Source organism: Leptonotus elevatus, chromosome 2 (assembly GCF_054856555.1).
Source record: "Leptonotus elevatus isolate MCC_2025b chromosome 2, RoL_Lele_1.0, whole genome shotgun sequence".
Classification (NCBI taxonomy): domain Eukaryota; kingdom Metazoa; phylum Chordata; class Actinopteri; order Syngnathiformes; family Syngnathidae; genus Leptonotus; species Leptonotus elevatus.
This window is the reverse complement of record NC_141240.1, coordinates 17,947,681-17,965,108: the sequence shown is the minus strand read 5'-3', so window position 1 is coordinate 17,965,108 and position 17,428 is coordinate 17,947,681. Positions and strand designations below refer to the sequence as shown.

General features: G+C 39.1%; 1 protein-coding gene across 3 annotated transcripts in view; it reads right to left on the bottom strand.

Moving 5' to 3' along the window:
• cntn3a.1 (contactin 3a, tandem duplicate 1) overlaps positions 1 to 16,995 on the bottom strand; it is an 89,598-nt gene extending 72,603 nt beyond the window's left edge. For 2 of the 3 annotated variants that reach the window (XM_086068401.1, XM_086068403.1), the window contains exons 1-2: positions 16,664 to 16,995; positions 1,495 to 1,638 (exon numbers count right to left, since the gene is read on the bottom strand). In XM_086068401.1, the coding sequence (XP_085924527.1) occupies positions 1,495 to 1,549 (55 nt within the window). In that variant the 5' untranslated portion in view covers positions 1,550 to 1,638; positions 16,664 to 16,995. Of the gene's footprint in view, positions 1 to 1,494; positions 1,639 to 6,664; positions 6,780 to 16,663 lie in introns of all 3 variants that reach the window. The other variant, XM_086068402.1, reaches the window with a different exon arrangement.
• Between the last annotated feature and the right edge of the window lie 433 nt (positions 16,996 to 17,428).

Genomic DNA, 17,428 nt, shown 5'->3' with positions numbered 1-17,428 from the left:
GTACTTACATGCTCCTGGCTCAAGCAGTGCCGTAAATGCTCATTTGTGGAAGACGCCATACCCCTCCGTTGACACAGTTACATTAACATTCATTTGTTGATCATACGATATAAGTGTATTGAAAAATACTCACACATTACAGTTGAACAACCGTCTTAGGTCAACTTTTACTTGTTTGCAGGTTTATTAATGCCATAAGACATGTTATTGTTTTACCTAAATGTGACTTTACGACGATGGTGATTGTTGGAGCCAGGGATAAAAACAAACAATCATCTGAGCTAGCATGACAAAGACAGGAAAGTCCTTGAATTCCACTCCATGCATCCAACCGGAGTTGTTAGTTTGCACAATATAAGCTTATTGCAAGCGTTGCACTGAGGCGATTTATGATTTATTTGTTGTATGTCACACGCATACCTCTTGGTTGGTTCAAATGAATTCTTCTTCAGGTGGGCACTTGGCAGACGAGCACTCGGTAAATCAGCTCCGCTCCCCACGTTTGATTTTTTTTAACAAATGCAATCTATTGATATTGATTCTTTCTCTATATATACATACATACATAGCCTACATACTGATATTGAATTATCGGGCCGCCCTAATTTGCACTTAATTTGTAAGACTGCTTTTCATGTATACGAAGCAGCACTGCCATGAATATGCCCATTCAAACTGTTCATCCAGTTTCAAATCTCTTAAATCTTGACTGTGTCCATATTTTTGGATTTAACTAAATGCCTAAGGATCTACAAAATAGACATGCAAATTTATGGTGCTGATTCTAATCCTTTACTGACTCACTGTTCCTTTAAAGTCATTTAGCGACACATCATCTGATGTGTATTGGATTTACAGATAAACTGTGCTAATTGCCAAGATGGCGAAAGTAGGTGTGCATATGTAGCACAAAAAGACAAAGTGATGGAGTAAGACACACAGATGCTAATTATTTTACAGCCCAGCTGCTATGGGAGAACGAGTAATCTGGAATAAGACAACATGAAAGATTAGTCATTCTTTAATATACCATGCTCATGCTGCAAAGCCCTAATTTATCTTGCTCTCATCCTCAAACTCCGACATTAGGAGAACTCACATTTGACCCTGAACATTTTGTAAGAGACGCAAATTAGGCCTCTCATTAAAAGCAAGATCCGTGGAAGGATTTCTGTACTACTAGCCATGCAATCTCAATTAGGGCAATGATTGAAGTGCCCTTTAAAATGAATAGCCACATGTTCAACTGCAAGAAAGGGAATATGTTTTTTGAAAGTGGGAAATCTGACTAGTTTTGTCATCAATGCTTGAAGATACTAGTGAAAAGACATTCACATCATCCTCAAAATAGAGAGATTACTAAAAAGGTTGCTAGGTGCTATAAAACCTAGTTTCCTCTTACTCATATGCTTAGCTGTCACCAATCTATAAATAACAATTTATAGTCAATATTCTAACAATACAAAATATAAATTGGTCATTCAGGAGGCTTACCTGCCAGGCAGCCCAGCAATGACAGCAGCAGAGCCAGTTTCCACAGCAACTCCATTTTAATGGTCTCAGGTCAATGCAAGCTTAAATCCAATCCGAAATGTATGAAATTCTTTCTTGGTCCTTTGAAGCACTTACACGTGTTCCCTGTTAAAGAGAAGAAAAGGAGAAGGAGACATTGGAAATTATTCAAAATATGGAAAGGCCTTCGACTAAATCTCCTTAATTGCCTCTGACGAAGATTAATGAGCAATTAAGCATTAATGTGAATTAAGTTACTACACACTAGTTTTTAGTTGTTTTTTTTATTTCCTCGCGTGAGTATACTCTAAATAAATAGTATTTCTACAAAGTATTTGGGATGGGTATAATCATTCATTAAGTGACCATAAAGAACCAATTGATTGCATGCATTTGATTGTTGATGTAATTGAGGAACAACGTGAATTACTTTTTGTGTTGCATACATTGTTGCTGTATTTCAGTCTCATCAAGGGGCGTGTTAAACCGACATCAGGAAGTTCGTAAGAAGTCCCATAGATGGTCCATTCCAGGCCGAAATGGTCGAACATCGACCAAGAACACAAGGTCCACACACTCTGGCCACACACGAGCCAGGGGCTGCAAGCGGAAGAGCACACGGTTGTCCGGCTACGCTTGACCAGGACAACTATGCCAATGAAACTTATTAGGGGCACGGCCGCCTCAAATTCCCAGGACAAATTTGCCCAGATCCCGGATACAAGCGGGCGAAATTAGTTTCCCCTGCTGGGTGTCCGGGCTCTCCCTTAGAGATAGGGTGAGAAGCTCGGTCATCCGGGAGGAACTCTGAGTAGAGCTGCTGCTCCTCCGCATTGAGAGGGGCCAGTTGAGGTGGCTCGGGCATATGGTTTGGATGCCTCCTGGACGACTAGCTGGAGATGTGTTCCGGGCATGTCCCACTGGCAGGAGGCCCCGGGGACGACCCAGGACACGCTGGAGAGACTATGTCTCTCGACTGGCCTGGGAACGCCTTGGGATCATGCTGTAGGAGATGGTTGAAGTGGCTGGGGAGAGGGAAGTCTGGGCTTCCCTGCTAAAGCTGCTGCCCCCGCTACCTGACCCGGATAAGCGGCAGAAGATGGATGGATGGATGGATGGATAGATGGATAGATGGATAGATGGATGGATGGATGGATATGTCTCTGGTCTCAACTGGTTTGTGGTCTGAAGACATTTGTGATGTGAACTTACATCCCAGCAGACATCCTCTATGGCACATCTCTGATCAGTATATATCTAATATCAATAGCACATCCTATGGATATTACACAAAGATAAACTAATTAATCATACACTTTTCAAATTCTAAATAAAATAGGTTATTAACAACTGATTGGTACTGTGTTCCAGTAATTGAGTTGTGCCTACTTAGACTAATGCTTAAATCTTTAAAGACCAAATAAAATGCTCAAAAAATGACTTAATTGTGTAAAACTATCTGACATTTCAAGTCCAAAAATCTGACAAGTAGTAGTTTAACACACAATTAAATAGAGGGAGGGGGGTGGGGGGTAAAAACCGAAGCAAAACAAGAAGACTACAAAGCCAGAATCAAGGCTCAAGCGTGATTAACGTTGCATAGAGGGATCATGTCTTCAAAATAAAAATCCAACTGATTTCAAGCCTGTACTGAAACTTGCTGAGACAAAAGGGAGACTGGTTGTCAAGACATGTAATGAAGCATTGGAACGTCTCCTCAAATTTGTCCAAGCTGCAGCGATTACATCGCTGCTACAATCGCTGACAGCATAAAACTATTCCCAGTTCCTTGGTCACATTTTCTTGGGGACTAATCTTTGATGCAACCCACATTAGCGTAAAAAAAAAAAAAAGCTGCCATGATAATCAGACATTTCCTGCTGTCGCTGATAAGTTTTTTTTGGGGGGCGCTCGCACCCCAAACACGTTGACAGCTCCAGTATGATCATTTTTGATAAAACAGCAGATTAAATATTTGTGTGTGACAGGGTGATAAAATGAGAAAAGATTAAATGAAATTAGAAAATTTGCTAAACTGACTCTCCCCGCTACATTTAAGTGAGTGATGGCACATACTTCTGTGACTGCACACAATCAGTGTAATAACGAGAGAGGTAAAAACAAATTAAAAATATTCGGTAAAGTCTATCAAGGAGCAAGCAGTGAAAAAATGAGGCATCTGAAATATTACACTTTCAGAGTTATCTTTGAAAAGCAGAATCCAGCATACTGATTTAAGTGTGAATACGTCCGCTGCATTCCCGACACATTCACATATTATACACTCCCTCCATTCCGAGTCTACAAAACCATTAAAAGGCAACACGTTTACCCCATAAATCCCATTATGGAGATTTGCTTTAGAGTGTCATCTTTGCTCCAACATATCCTGCAGTTATTACAATGTCAATGTAATGAGTAAATGTTAGCTTTAAATAATAAAACAAAGAGACTTCAAATCACCTTTTTATGCTCTTGGATATTTTTGCAGTGCTTCTCCTTCGAGGGGTAATAATTGCAAGAGCTTCACTGAATACATATTCCATATATTGTAATAAAGAGAGAAGGATTTGAAATTCAACAAAAATTGGCACTGCAACCTCCTCCATTTTCTATACAACTTGTCCTCTTTAAGGCTGTAGAAGAGCTGGATCTAACCCGGGCGGCGAGAGGCAGGGTAAACTTTCTGCATTCTGAAGAAACGAGATCAGAGGGATACAAAGTGCAAAATAACATCATCTAACCTAAATACATCAAAAATTACTATTAGTAATTTGTCCAAGACCGTTAACAGAACAGCTAAGGGTGGAGATTATCAAATTGATACTCCAGTTTTTAATAATTCAGCCACAGGGCCATCTTAGTACTGGGGCTCGGTACACAACTGTATTTAAAACGTTGACAAATATTTGAAAAAAAATCTGCCAAATGTGTGTGCCGCACTGCGAGTATACCCGAGGGCTCTACCTGTTTTACATAAAAAATTGTGTTGGTTGATCATTCAGCTTTGAAGGCACTATGAGCAAATTCTTGGAAACTAGTGAGTGAGTGTCCTATTGAAAAAGGCAGTCTCATCACCTCATCTTTAACAGCAACCTTTTGATCTCCATTACTTAGCAGGCTGGCAGACATGAGGCATCTGTTAGTTAGTGGATAAAAGACACCTTTTGATCCAAAGATGTTTACTACGCGGCAGATAGCAGGTCAGGTACTGCAGTGTCCACAGCAGTTGCTTAACATCATCTTCAGTGATTTACCCTTATGACTTGGTAGTGACAAGAGTAATGACTTAATTTAAACTGTAATTGATTATGTGAGTGTGTGTGTGTGTGTGTGCGCGCGCGCGGGTGCGTGCGTGTTGCATGAGATGCAAGTTAATGAAAAAAATCGACATTTAAACTTTACTTCTCAAGTTTCACTGGGTTTCTTGTCTCTGAGAAACACCAATGATTTTACAATGAAATATGATTCCTGCTGTGTGATAGCTCAGTAAATGTCAGCGATAAACATTTTCTGACCCAATTGGGGCCTCCTCTACTCATTAATCCACTCACCATTCTACGAAGTGATGTGAATGACAAATTAAAAGTGTTCATTAAAATAAAAAGTATTCATTTGGTCATGGTTTGTAAAGGTTGTAGAATAATACATTTTTTCCATTTATGTCATTCATTAACCTCATAGAAACACATTTATTATTATTATTATTATTATTTTGCTGTTCATACTTTATGAATAGAAGGCCATAGAACCAGATATGGAGCCAAAACCAAGAAGTTTTGCAGTATACTATAGTAAATAAAGTGGTGCACACTCATCTGGCCTGACTGCTCAGTACAATATAGCTAAAGTGACATTTCATCAATCAGAAAATAAGAAGTCAGCTAAACTGTATTTATGTCTATGTTTTGGTCAGCTAAGTATTTTCTGCAGAAATTCACTTCCCAGGACCATGTAGTAATCTCCCTCGTTCATCACCACATTCACATCACCAGAGTTATTGTAAAAAATAATATATATATATATATATATATATATATATATATATATATATATATATATATATATATATGAAGTATTAAATTAAAATGCTGTGGGTTTTTTGTTAACACTAGTATGACATTAAGAAGGTTAAAAGTGTGATGTACAAGTCTGCATGATGAAAGCCTCTGTCTCCAATTACACTTGTGTTACATCACTGATAGGTGAGTAATTGCATATTTTTTTGCTGATAGTCGCATGATACAACAGTTCTTTTTACACTTGAATGCCAGTTATGAATGTTAAAATTATGTTAGATAGTGAGAAAACCTGAGAAAAATATCAACTCTCAAGTCGGAAGTCGCCCAGATTATAAATTTAAGGTTCAACTGTGTGGAAGGTTTGCTTCATTTTCCACAACCACAACTGTTGGGGTGTGCTTGGTGAAATAGCATCCATCCATCCAGCCATCCAGCCAGCCAGCAAACCATTCTCTGTATCACTTATTCACAGTAGGACATGGAAATAGCAATTGTAGTTTTAATTTGTGGTATTTCTTTTCACTCGCTTGATTCTGTGGATAACACACAATGTTCTTCTTTGTCTGGTATTTCTTCTTCATCCTTTATTTGACTACACCTTTTACATAGTGTCACCTAGTGTTCAGAATGAGCCACCACATAACCAAAATATCTTGAGTTAGAGACTTCATTATAGTAAAATATTTGGCACGACAATTAGAAAAACATGCAGTTGGATTTTAAAATGTCAAACCTAAAACCAGTGTTTATTGGGCTAAAGCATATATTTTAAATTGGAAAAATCTCACAAAACAATGTAACAAAAGAAAGAAAGAAAGAAAGAAAGAAAGAAAAAAAGAAACAAACAAACAAAGAACGAAACAGAGAAAAAAAGAAAGAAAAATTAAAAGTGGATACATGGGTTAATTGTGTAATATCTGCCATCTGAAAAAGATTGGTATTCTACTCTTGCAGAAGTAGACGGATTTAAGAACCTGGACTGTTTCTGGTCCCTGGCCCCATAAAATAGGGTACTGGTGTATCCTTAATACCTAATAATGTGATATACTGCAATATTGATATTTTGTCCCACCCCTGAGGGGAGGCGACAATGTGAAAGTATTTTATTTGACTTTGGAATAAATTATTACCTGTTGATGAACCCTCCAATATCCAGAAGAATAGAAGCACTCAGGAGTTTGAGAATTGTCACAGTACCCCCTCTTTTCCTTCTCTCATCTGACGGCAACAGCTGGACCTGACAAACTGCAAATTGTCATTCAGTCAGACAGTGATGCCGGTTGAATTGACCCTCTCGACTACAACTGATCACTCGGCTGCTTTCGGTTTTTCAGGGCTCAAAAGTGTGTTAATAGAAAGGTGCTTCTCGTCCAGATGAAGATAAGATCCCCACTGAAATGCTGGGCCGTCGCACAGACGCACACTCTCGAGTCTCTCGGTCTAGCGCACACCCTCAAGCACTGAATCATGAATGAGACCAGACACCCACTCGCTGCAGAAACGAGACAAGACTAGTAAAAATGGCATAAGATGCTGCATCTTTTATCACCTGAGCTGTGACTTCACTTGATCTGCAGACACCCGCTTGATCAGTGTTTTCCTCCATCCCACAGCTCTGAGTGCCTGCAGGTTATTTAAAATTCATTTTCTGCCCCTGCTCCCATTGAGATTGCTAGTAATCGTGAAATTCCCCTTCCTGACCTCACACACATGAATCAAAGCGCGACAGCATCAGCTCTGTGACAGACTGATCCAGATAGCGCCATCCTATCACAGACTGTGTCTCGCAGTTGTGAGGTGCTGTTAAACTAAAGGTCCAAAAATGACAGCACTTGAGCTTCATTTGTCTTTTAGTATTTGAGATCGCCTCACAAGACAGCCAGGTAATGATATGCATATACTTTCCCTTAGATATACTGCACCTTCACGATTTGTCAAATCTTATAGCAGATCTGTATCGGAATCAGAAACTATAGTCCCTGAAAGGGAAATTGATGTTTCCACAGCAGGACATAACAAACATGGAACTCAATGAAAACATCAACATTGTGCAGAGTAGACAGTTGAAGAAGAATTACAGATTATAACAAACACGCATTGCATCAGACCAAAATACATATTTGGCCACCCACCTGCTTTCAGTCAACCTTGTTTATTTTTCTTTCTAAGAAAATTATGGATAAATTAATAACATACTAGTAAAAAGACACGACTTGCCTTTGACTCCTCGTCTCGTCATTTAGGCTACCGCGACTGCCCTTCAATACTATAGCAAATTCTCAAAAGAACGTCATACACACAGCTGAGGGAGGCATCATGCTTTGGAGTTTGATTTTCTTCAGTGTACCAAATCATAACTTCTACGATATTACCGGAGTGATTGTGTTGTGATAAAAATGTCAAGCATCGCAAAATTGACAATGTAGGGACGTGATGACATATTATACATCATCATGTCCCTTCGGCCGTACATGTGTTGTTCTCTACTGCATAACAACAATGAAGGAGAGCGAGAGCTACACTGACTGCATAGTCGACTTCATCCTCAAATGAGAATTTGGTGCCTGAAAGGGGTGCTATCTCTGATATACAGGCAGATCTACAGCAAAATACAAACAGTTGCCAATTGCGCAGTAAAACTGCTACCGCTAAAGGTGGAGACACAAGGAATGATGACCGATAATGACCGATTTAGATGCTGCATTACGGGTTCCGTGCTGGTTGACCAGGATGCGATCCGGGGAGGACCATCACCTTGAAGTTGCAGCCATGGAAATAGCTGCTCCGACCAACCGGGCTGGATTTGGATGAGGACCCACTTCCCTGACATCTTGCTGTGCTTTCATTTCTTCAATGGACTTTTGCACTATTTTAGTTAATAATGTTTAGTACCACAAACTATGTAAATTTTTGCCCATTCGGCATCCATTGCAGCCTAATCATCCTGGAAAGGGGATTACCACATTTGCGGTACTTTCTCAAGGTTTCTCATTTTTTGCCTGTTGGGGTTTTTGAATTTTTCCTTGCCCTCTTGTGGTTTGATTAGGGGATGTTGTTGATATTTGTCAACTGCGGGCATGTGAAGCCCTTTGGGACTCTTGTGTGATTAAGGGCTATATAAATAAATTTGACTTGAATGTTTTACCACCTAAAGTTAAACACACGGGAGCCGGACATGAAAACAGCTCGTGTTGTTCGTAGTGAGATTGCACAAATGTTTCAACTGAGAATTGCTGGAGCACTCACTGGCAGCACACTCTTTAGGACAAAAAAGCAAATGGATGTAGAATATTACATATATTGTCATGTATTATTTGACCAAAGACATGATGCTAATTCAGGCTTTAAATTTTTTTATAAAAAAAAAAAAATCAACTCAAGATGCACAATCCCAGTGAGAAAATATTTTTCAACATCGTACTGTTTTGCGATACAAAAATTGGCTGCTACCTTATTACCGATGGAGCTTTTTTGCCTCTACGACTGACGTGGCAGAGCCTAGAACTGACACTGTTTATCAGTCAATGTTGAATCTTACAACATTTAGTACTTCATTAAGAGTTGATTCCACACAGTTCCCCTTGTACTGGGGGAATTGAGCAGACACATCTATGTCAAAATTTAGCAGTAATAAATTTAATAATATTACATATATTTGTGGAGAGTGGGTGAAGTTGCATGTTACAATAACAAAAAAAGTGCAGCTCTTAATATAAAAAAAATAAAAATGCACGGAGCTATCACCGTCTTACAAATTCTATTACGCCATCTAGTGGCAGAACAATGACCTCAACACAAATCAATATCACACTCATTTTTTACAGTACAGTGCGTCTTTTTAATTTTAACTCAATGTTATGAATTATTATGAAATTACTGAATCAATGACTAAAACATGCAACCATATTTCTATTAGCTTAACTTTTTTTCCACATTTATGTTAACAAGAGTATGAAAACGAATGTCATTATACATTTGATTGTACATTTGGAACAGATATCAAATTTGCGATTAATCGTGAGTTAACGATTGAAGTCATGTGATTAATTATGATTAAAAATTGTAATTGCCTGGCACCCTAAACACCAGATTAAAGTGTAGTTTGGCTAAATTAAATGTTTAACACTGACACTAGAGTAGAGTACTTTCAACACTACTGAGTGTTTACCATTTTAGATTTTTAACAGTGTTGGAGTATGACTTTCTAAATGTCAAAAAAGTAACACTTTGAAAAGTGTCAGATTTACACTAATTTGTGTGGACACATATAAACACTTTTCTCGTGTGAGATTTAACACCCTCAGTGTTAATCTGACACTGGTGATTTTTCTGTGTACTAGAATGACATTGAAAACCAGATTGAAGTTAATCAAAAAGTCCATTTGCGTTTATGAAATTATTGAGTTGATTTTAAAAAACACTTTCCTGACAATATTTATTCGGAAGGGCATTAAAATTTAGTTCAATACCATGCCAGTGTAACTATGCCAAAGTGTCCTTGAGCAACATACTGAACCCCAAAGTCAAACGTGCTTTGAGGGCCTTCTAGAGAAAAAAAAAGTTATATAAATGAAGTACCTTTTACCAGAGTGAAGTGTTAGTTTGAGTTAAATTGTTAACACTAACACTAGTGTAGAGTACTTTCAACACTACTGAGTGTTTACTATTGTATAATTTTAACACTATACAGTGTTGAAGTAACACCTTTTAAATGTAAAAAAAAAAATAACACTTTGAAAAGTGTAGGATTTACACTCATTGTTTTGGACACATATAAAGACTTTTGTAGTGTTAGATTTAACACTACTCAGTGTTAATCTAACACTAGTAATTTTGCTGTCTGGGGAGGTTCACTTTCTATTGTATCTGTATAAACAAAAGAAAACAAATGTGCTCTGTTTTGATTGCCACTGTCAGAGTGGCATTAATATTTTTGTAAAGACTGAAATTTAAATCCAGCTCAGCACCTCAAAGGATTGTGTTGGTATACCTAATATTGTGGCCAGTGAGATTATGCTCAAAACTTGTTTGAAGTGATATTTTTACACGCCAACTCATTTCTGCTCTTCACAAACAGCTCACCGCAGGAGCCAATTGAGGAAAATCCAACATATCCGCTCGCCAAGACTGAGCCTCAAAGAGCGGTGCAAAACAAAGAGACTAATAGTGTTTTAATGTAAGCCCACAAGCCGCGGGTGTGACACATCACATGCCAGCTTCCTCATTTCTCCAGACAGGGGCGCTCTGCGAGAGCACTTGTCCCAATCTCCCCTATGACAAGCACAATGGCATATGTTGAAAGGTTCTCCCTGCTTGCATCTGCATGTCCAGATTTAAACATAATGAACCGTGGCTGAATATGAAATGTAAAAATTGATGTACCATTATAAAGCCAGGTAATTCCATTTGTCGGCGCCCTTTATTTGAGCTTGAAATGATTACAGGTAGGCTTCTAAAAAGAATGTCTTCGTTAATATGCAACTAATCGATATCACAAGTGACTTGATAGTTATTTTATTGGGACCACCTTCATGGGTTTGTTGCATCTTTTTCAATTTAATAATAATATGCCTGCGGGATTTCATAATTGCCTTATAGTCTAAAAAAATGTCACTGTTTAACAGTTTTATCACATGCAAATCTTGACATTTTAGCAATTTGTTTGGAGCCAGGCTCCTTAAAATAATAATTTTGATTGAAGATTGCCACTTAAATATGGTAGCAGGACACATGTATGTAGTAATGATTGAGAGAATATTTTATTTTTGATGGGCAAAATGCATTCAACTGTTACTGCTAATAAATCCATTTTCTCAGACTGCTGTTTCAAAGTGCTGCGCTGCTAAAGCGACAATATTTTGTTGTACAATAGTCAAGGAAAATGCAATGTGCTAGTGAGCCGAGTGCTGCCTGCCATCATCCCTCTATAATCCATTTCAGGATTATTATTATTTTTTTGACAGTTCAAAGTTCAGTTTGAAATGTTGCAGAGGAGAAATGTAGCAAGAGGGAGCAGGCACAGTGAGCTTTTAGATGAAAAGCTGCAGGAGACAGGCTGCAACTTCAACGTCTCTGCGAGGGAAGCAGCGCCTTTCACTGAGTCCTGCTGACACACTCACAGGAGCCATGTGCAGCATCAGATCAGACCTCACTTTCTCACCAAATACTGGAAAAGGGGCCAATTACTGTCTGTTCCTATTCAAATGAAAATATGTTTCTTTGATGTGACTCTAGAATTGTGGAAGTGTTTTCCATTTCCATTTCCACTCCAAGGAAATTGTTGTATTGTAAATTTCAAGGCAGGAAATATGCTGATGTTTTCCCAACATGCATTCAAAATGAGCAAGATCTTTCCATCCATGTACTTTCAGTACCTTGGAAGGAACTTAACGGTTCCTGTGGCTCATTGCTTCTGCCTTTACAAGGCAAATGCAGGGATAATAAGCAAGAGTTGCAATTGCTATTCTCCTCCAATCCAGTACTCGACACTAAAAAGGCAACCGCAACATTACTGTCAGTCAGACTACGGTTTGCAACTTTGCTAGTAAGAATGGAGGCGTGCTTTATTAGATTGTGAACAAATGTATGGAAGGAGACCATTTTGCTTCTTGCACTGAAGCACATCCAAGAAAGACTTGAAAGCTGGACTTGAAAGCAAAAGAAAGATTTGAATCCCATTGCAGGGATCCACAAGGAACTCTCTGAGAAGGACATGTGCCACAGGGCTCATAAAGACAGCTGGTTAGGAAAAAAAAGTGCCAATCTCATGTCAATCATATAAATGATGTTATCATGAGCAACATAAATTATTCTGAACTTAAGCCTGTGCTAGTCACAGATTTGGGACGAGTATTGATTGTGCCATGTTTCGCCTTTAGTATGGTTTCATATTACAGTATAGCAATGGATCCAGAACTTCAGAATGACATAAGACAAAAATGACTGTAGAATGTTTATTTACTCCCAGAACAGCACCCTTGATATTTGTTTGGGGTGTGCCAAAAAATGGATTCTCATAAGAATCGCAATTCTCATTTAGTACGATTCAGAATCGATTTTAAATGTCATAAAATCAATTTTTATTTAAATTATTTCATAATGTCTTGCCTTTGTCTCTGTGTGCCTTTATTTGGAGTGCTGTTCATGTTGTACCCAATTTGGCCACTTACGGGCAGTGTGGTTCCACGCGGTCTAATACACTCTAAAGTTGTAGCCACATTAGAGAGAAGGAAAAAGTCACGATTAAGTTATTCCAATAAAAGTCATTTTTTTGCAGTGTGGAGCCGTTCTTTTGAGTGATAAAAGTGCCGCGAGTAGCGCGCTAATTAGCATTAGCGAGTCAGACTGGAGTAGATCATTACAATTCCTTGCACATCTATAGATTGAAGCAAAAATTGGCAATCAAATCATTTTGAAGCAAAAATCGTTCTTAATCGAAAAATGATTCTGAATCGAATCGCAGACCCCAAAATCGGAATTGAATCGAATTGTGAGACTTTCAAAGATTCCCACCCCTAATATTTGTTATTGCTGTATTGGAGTGCCTTCAGTCAATTGGCAACAGAGTGTCCAAATACTTTGCAATAATAATAAGAATGATATTGTTTGTTATCTGTATAAACTGCACTTCATTTATATAGCGCTTTTCCACCTTACAAGGCCCTCAAAACGCTTTACATTCGGCTACTCATTCACCTACTGATGACACAGCATCAGTAGCAACTGGGGGTTCAGTATCTTGCTCAAGGATACTTTGATGTAGTCACAATGGCATGGCATCGAACCCGCAACCTCTGACCACTCTATGTTGCTTTTGAAATGTTGCACTTGTTTCCTGAGTCTTGCATTATTTCCTGCTTTTTGTCTGCTTCAAAACGTGCTCTATTTTGCTGAAATTTCAACTAACACTTGTTTTTTTAATTCAAAAGCAATGTCTCGATTTTTGTGCCGACAGGAGACTCGATGTACTTTGTTTGGGAATTTCCCATGACATGCACCCAGCACACCTTGCAGTTTCGTGGGCCAGTAAGTGGACAAATTAGAAATCAATTAACTGAACACATTATTATTATTATATATTTTTAAAGAGAAGTGAAGCCAAACATTTTTTTACAATAATATGTCATATGCAACCCCAATAGTCTAAACACGGCATTCTGATATTGTGTTTGTAGAACATTAATTAATTCAACAAAGCATTAAAATCCACCCATTTTTTAATCCATCTCAGGGGGCGGCCATTTTGTCACTTGCTGTCGACTGATAATGACATCACAGTGCCTAAGGGCTCAGCTTGCGAATGTCACATGACCAAACCCAGAAAAGAGATGAGTTGTGATTGGTTGTTACTTGACCACTTAAGCCTGGTTCAAACGGCAAGATTTTAAAATTGTCGGCAGACTTCCAAACTCTGAGAGACCCCGACTATGATGAGAAAAAAAATCACGGGTATAACAGTTTTACATACAGCGGGTGGTGTGCAGCGAAAAGGCACAATCAACACATCACACGCGAACACGATTTCATTCATAAATACTTCCAGGTTAGACGACTTCAGAGGAAACAAACATGACGGACCAGTGGCAATAGTTTGTGGCTTGTTATTAGCCAGAATAAAAAAAGAAAAGGTGTTGTTCAAAAGAGTGGATACAGCGCAAGCACGTACTTTACTGTTGCACCATGACTGTGTTCATTTTGGATTTCCCACCATCCTTCCTCGCCGCATCGCTTTCTGATTGGCTGCACGTCACTGTCAACAGGCTGCGTGCTCGCTTGTCCTCGGGGAAAACCACACACGGTGCGCAGCCGGGCCCAAAAAATCCAACATGTTGAATATCCCCGATTTGAGATCGGAGCGGCCCAAACGTCACCGAGCGGTCGAGATCAGTCCGAACACACCACACACGGCAGGAATATCTGTTAAGATCATCTTTTGGATATCGGAGCATTTGCGAGCGATTGTCAGGAGCGGAGATTCGCAGTTAAGATCGGGCTACTTATCCTGTCTGTTTAAGGCATAATGTGATGCCATTTTCAGTCAACAGCAAGTGGCAAAAAAAATGGCCGCCCTTTGGATGGATAAAAACAGATGCATTTTGCTGCTTAATACATATTTCACAAATGCAATATTAATCAGAATGCCGTGTTTAAAAAATATATATATATTAAGAAAAAACAGAGCAATGATGAGCGGTAAAATTACCGAATGAACTGAACTCTCCAAAGAGAAAAAAAATTAAAAATAAATAAAAACAAAAGAATGCCGTGTTTAGACAAGTGGGAGCACATAGAACAAATTATTATAAAGAACGTTTTTGACTTGACTTCCTCTTTATAATTAATCCCACTGGCCATGCCACAATTGGGAGGGGGGGGGGGGTCAGTTCCTTATAAACATATTTTGCGTGCTTTGACCTGCCACAGGTCCACGTAGTTTTGATTTTAACACTGTTCTACTTTGAGAAAACACCAGGCTATAATTATTTATCGTCATTCAGACACAAACTACTGAGATATGGCCTTAAGCCATATTGCCCAGCCTAGATACTTTATCGATCTGGAAGGAAATTCTGCAATACTAAACTGGCTTCAGCATGTGCTATATCTCCCACTCCCATCACAAAACAGATCTTTAAATAAACATTTTCATCTTGGACAGCAGCTCCAGGTTCTTTTTTGGATGTCTTCCATGTGCATCAATCAATCATAGAGTTCCTTGTCTCATATCTCGTAACGTGTAGTGTGCGCGTGTGCAAACAGCTGTGCAAATGGCAATGTGAAATCAAACTTAATGAGTAGTAATCACATAAGATATATCCAGAGCCCAAAATAACCAAAAGTACTACTACCCCAGAGCAAAAAAGTCTCTGTGGGGTAGTAAATGACCTTAACTAAATATAGATGATAATCCCTGCCATCCAAACATGCAGTGGTACTTCAAATGTTCCTATGCACTTCAAAACAGGGTGCTGAGCAACAATTTAATCTGACTTTTTAGTACTTTATAAATAATGCAAGAGTTTTTTCCCCCACTTATCCTGCTCTTCACTGTATGCAATGTTGTTGTTTCATCTATTCTATTTCAGACCGTGTCAATAAAGGAGAAGCCCAAGGAGATGTAGAAAGCTCTAATTTGCTGCAGAACGTGGGATGAATAACGAATGCATGTTTAAAAAAGTAAATAGCATTTATAGAGTACAAAAAGCCAGGCCAAAAACAAACAACAAAAAACAAAAACACCGCCACAGGGACGCTATTTGTCTCCGTGATCAATTCTGAGCTACATTGAATACACTTAAATGCACCATTTAGAAGTGCAGCCATTCACGAGGATTTCATGAGAATAACTTGCAATGAAGCTGCTGACATACGGGTTTTGGACTTCTTAACTGCAATCAAGCTCGGAGCTCAGTTCAATTAAAGACTGGGAGGGATGATGAGTCCAGACTCAGTTCAATCCCCCTCTGATTGCTGACAGCAAATGAGTTCTGCCAGCAGTACTTAAGAGCAATAGGTGGATTTGTGACCCCTCAAAAAAAGCATGATATATATAAACAAAGAACAGAATATACAGGATGCAGTGTCAACATACCCTCAAACACTACGAGTGTACCTATTTTTCTCAGATGATGCCTGGTTTGCAACGCTATGTAATTAAAAATGCATGTTTTTATACAGTATGTGTGCTCAGTCTGTCAGTACTTCCTCCGGGAAATAAAAAGGATTCACTAAAACACTCACTATTGCTACCCATTTCCCCCTTTTTTTTTTTCTCTTTCTCTCTCTTTTCCCTGTACATTAGCCATGTTTGTATTGTTTGTTTGCAGATGTGAAACTTTGTGTATGTGTTGATTAAGCATGGTGGGTGATAAGCATTTGGCTCAAATTTGACTTTAAATTTTCCTTATACGCCTAATGAATGTTTGTCTGTTTGTCTATGTGTGCCCTGCGATTAGCTGGCGACCAATCCTGGGCGACCTACCCACTACTTGGCTCAAAGTCAGCTGGCTCCAGCACGCGCGCGACCCTAATGAGGCGGTACATCTTAAAGGTAGCTCGATGGATAGCAGTCAATGAACACAAACAAATGGTGACTTGATTGAATCAAGTACGGTATGTAAATCATTTACCCGCGTAAATCCGAGGTGTTTTTTGTCGAGTTTTATCCCTCCTCGGATATCCATGTTACGCCGCACATCTCCTTTTGCAGCGCCGAGCGTGGAAACAAACTCTTCTCGCGCTTCTTTTCTTTATCCTCGAGACCCCACCGAAAGCTCCCTCTCTTCTTACTCTCCTTGCCGCTACCGCGCACACGCTCCGGCACTGGCAAGCACCGTACTCGTCTGGCGTGACCGAAGCCCAGCAGCTGTTGTGGAAGGTTAGTCCTCCCACGGAGCGCGTCTCGCGTGTGGCTGTTCGGGGTTTGAGACCAGTTGGGGTGTGCTTTCTTGCCGTCTGACGTAGGGCACGAGCGTCCAAACGCGTGTAGCGCGGGACGACTGTCACTTCCTGTGTGCACGCGGGACGCTGAGCAGGAAGCCGTGCTTTCTTTTCTTTTTCTTTTCCTTTTTACAATATTTTTATGTACAGTATTCATTTTATTCCCTCCCCAGGCTGAGTTTTAATCCTTTTACCACAGATTATAAATATGTGAAGTTTCTGGAGAGGGTTGTCTACCAAAATATCATATTATTTCAATAGCATTGTATGCATTTTTTAAACGCCTGCAATGCTATTTGAATATTATTCAAATTATTCTTCAGAATAATATGGCATTAGAAAGACAAGTTATAGTTTCCTAGGGGGCTGGTCAGTGGTCATAACAGTGAACCCACATAAAGGATGTGAGCTCAAACAAGGCATCATGAAGAGTAATAATAATAATAATAATAATA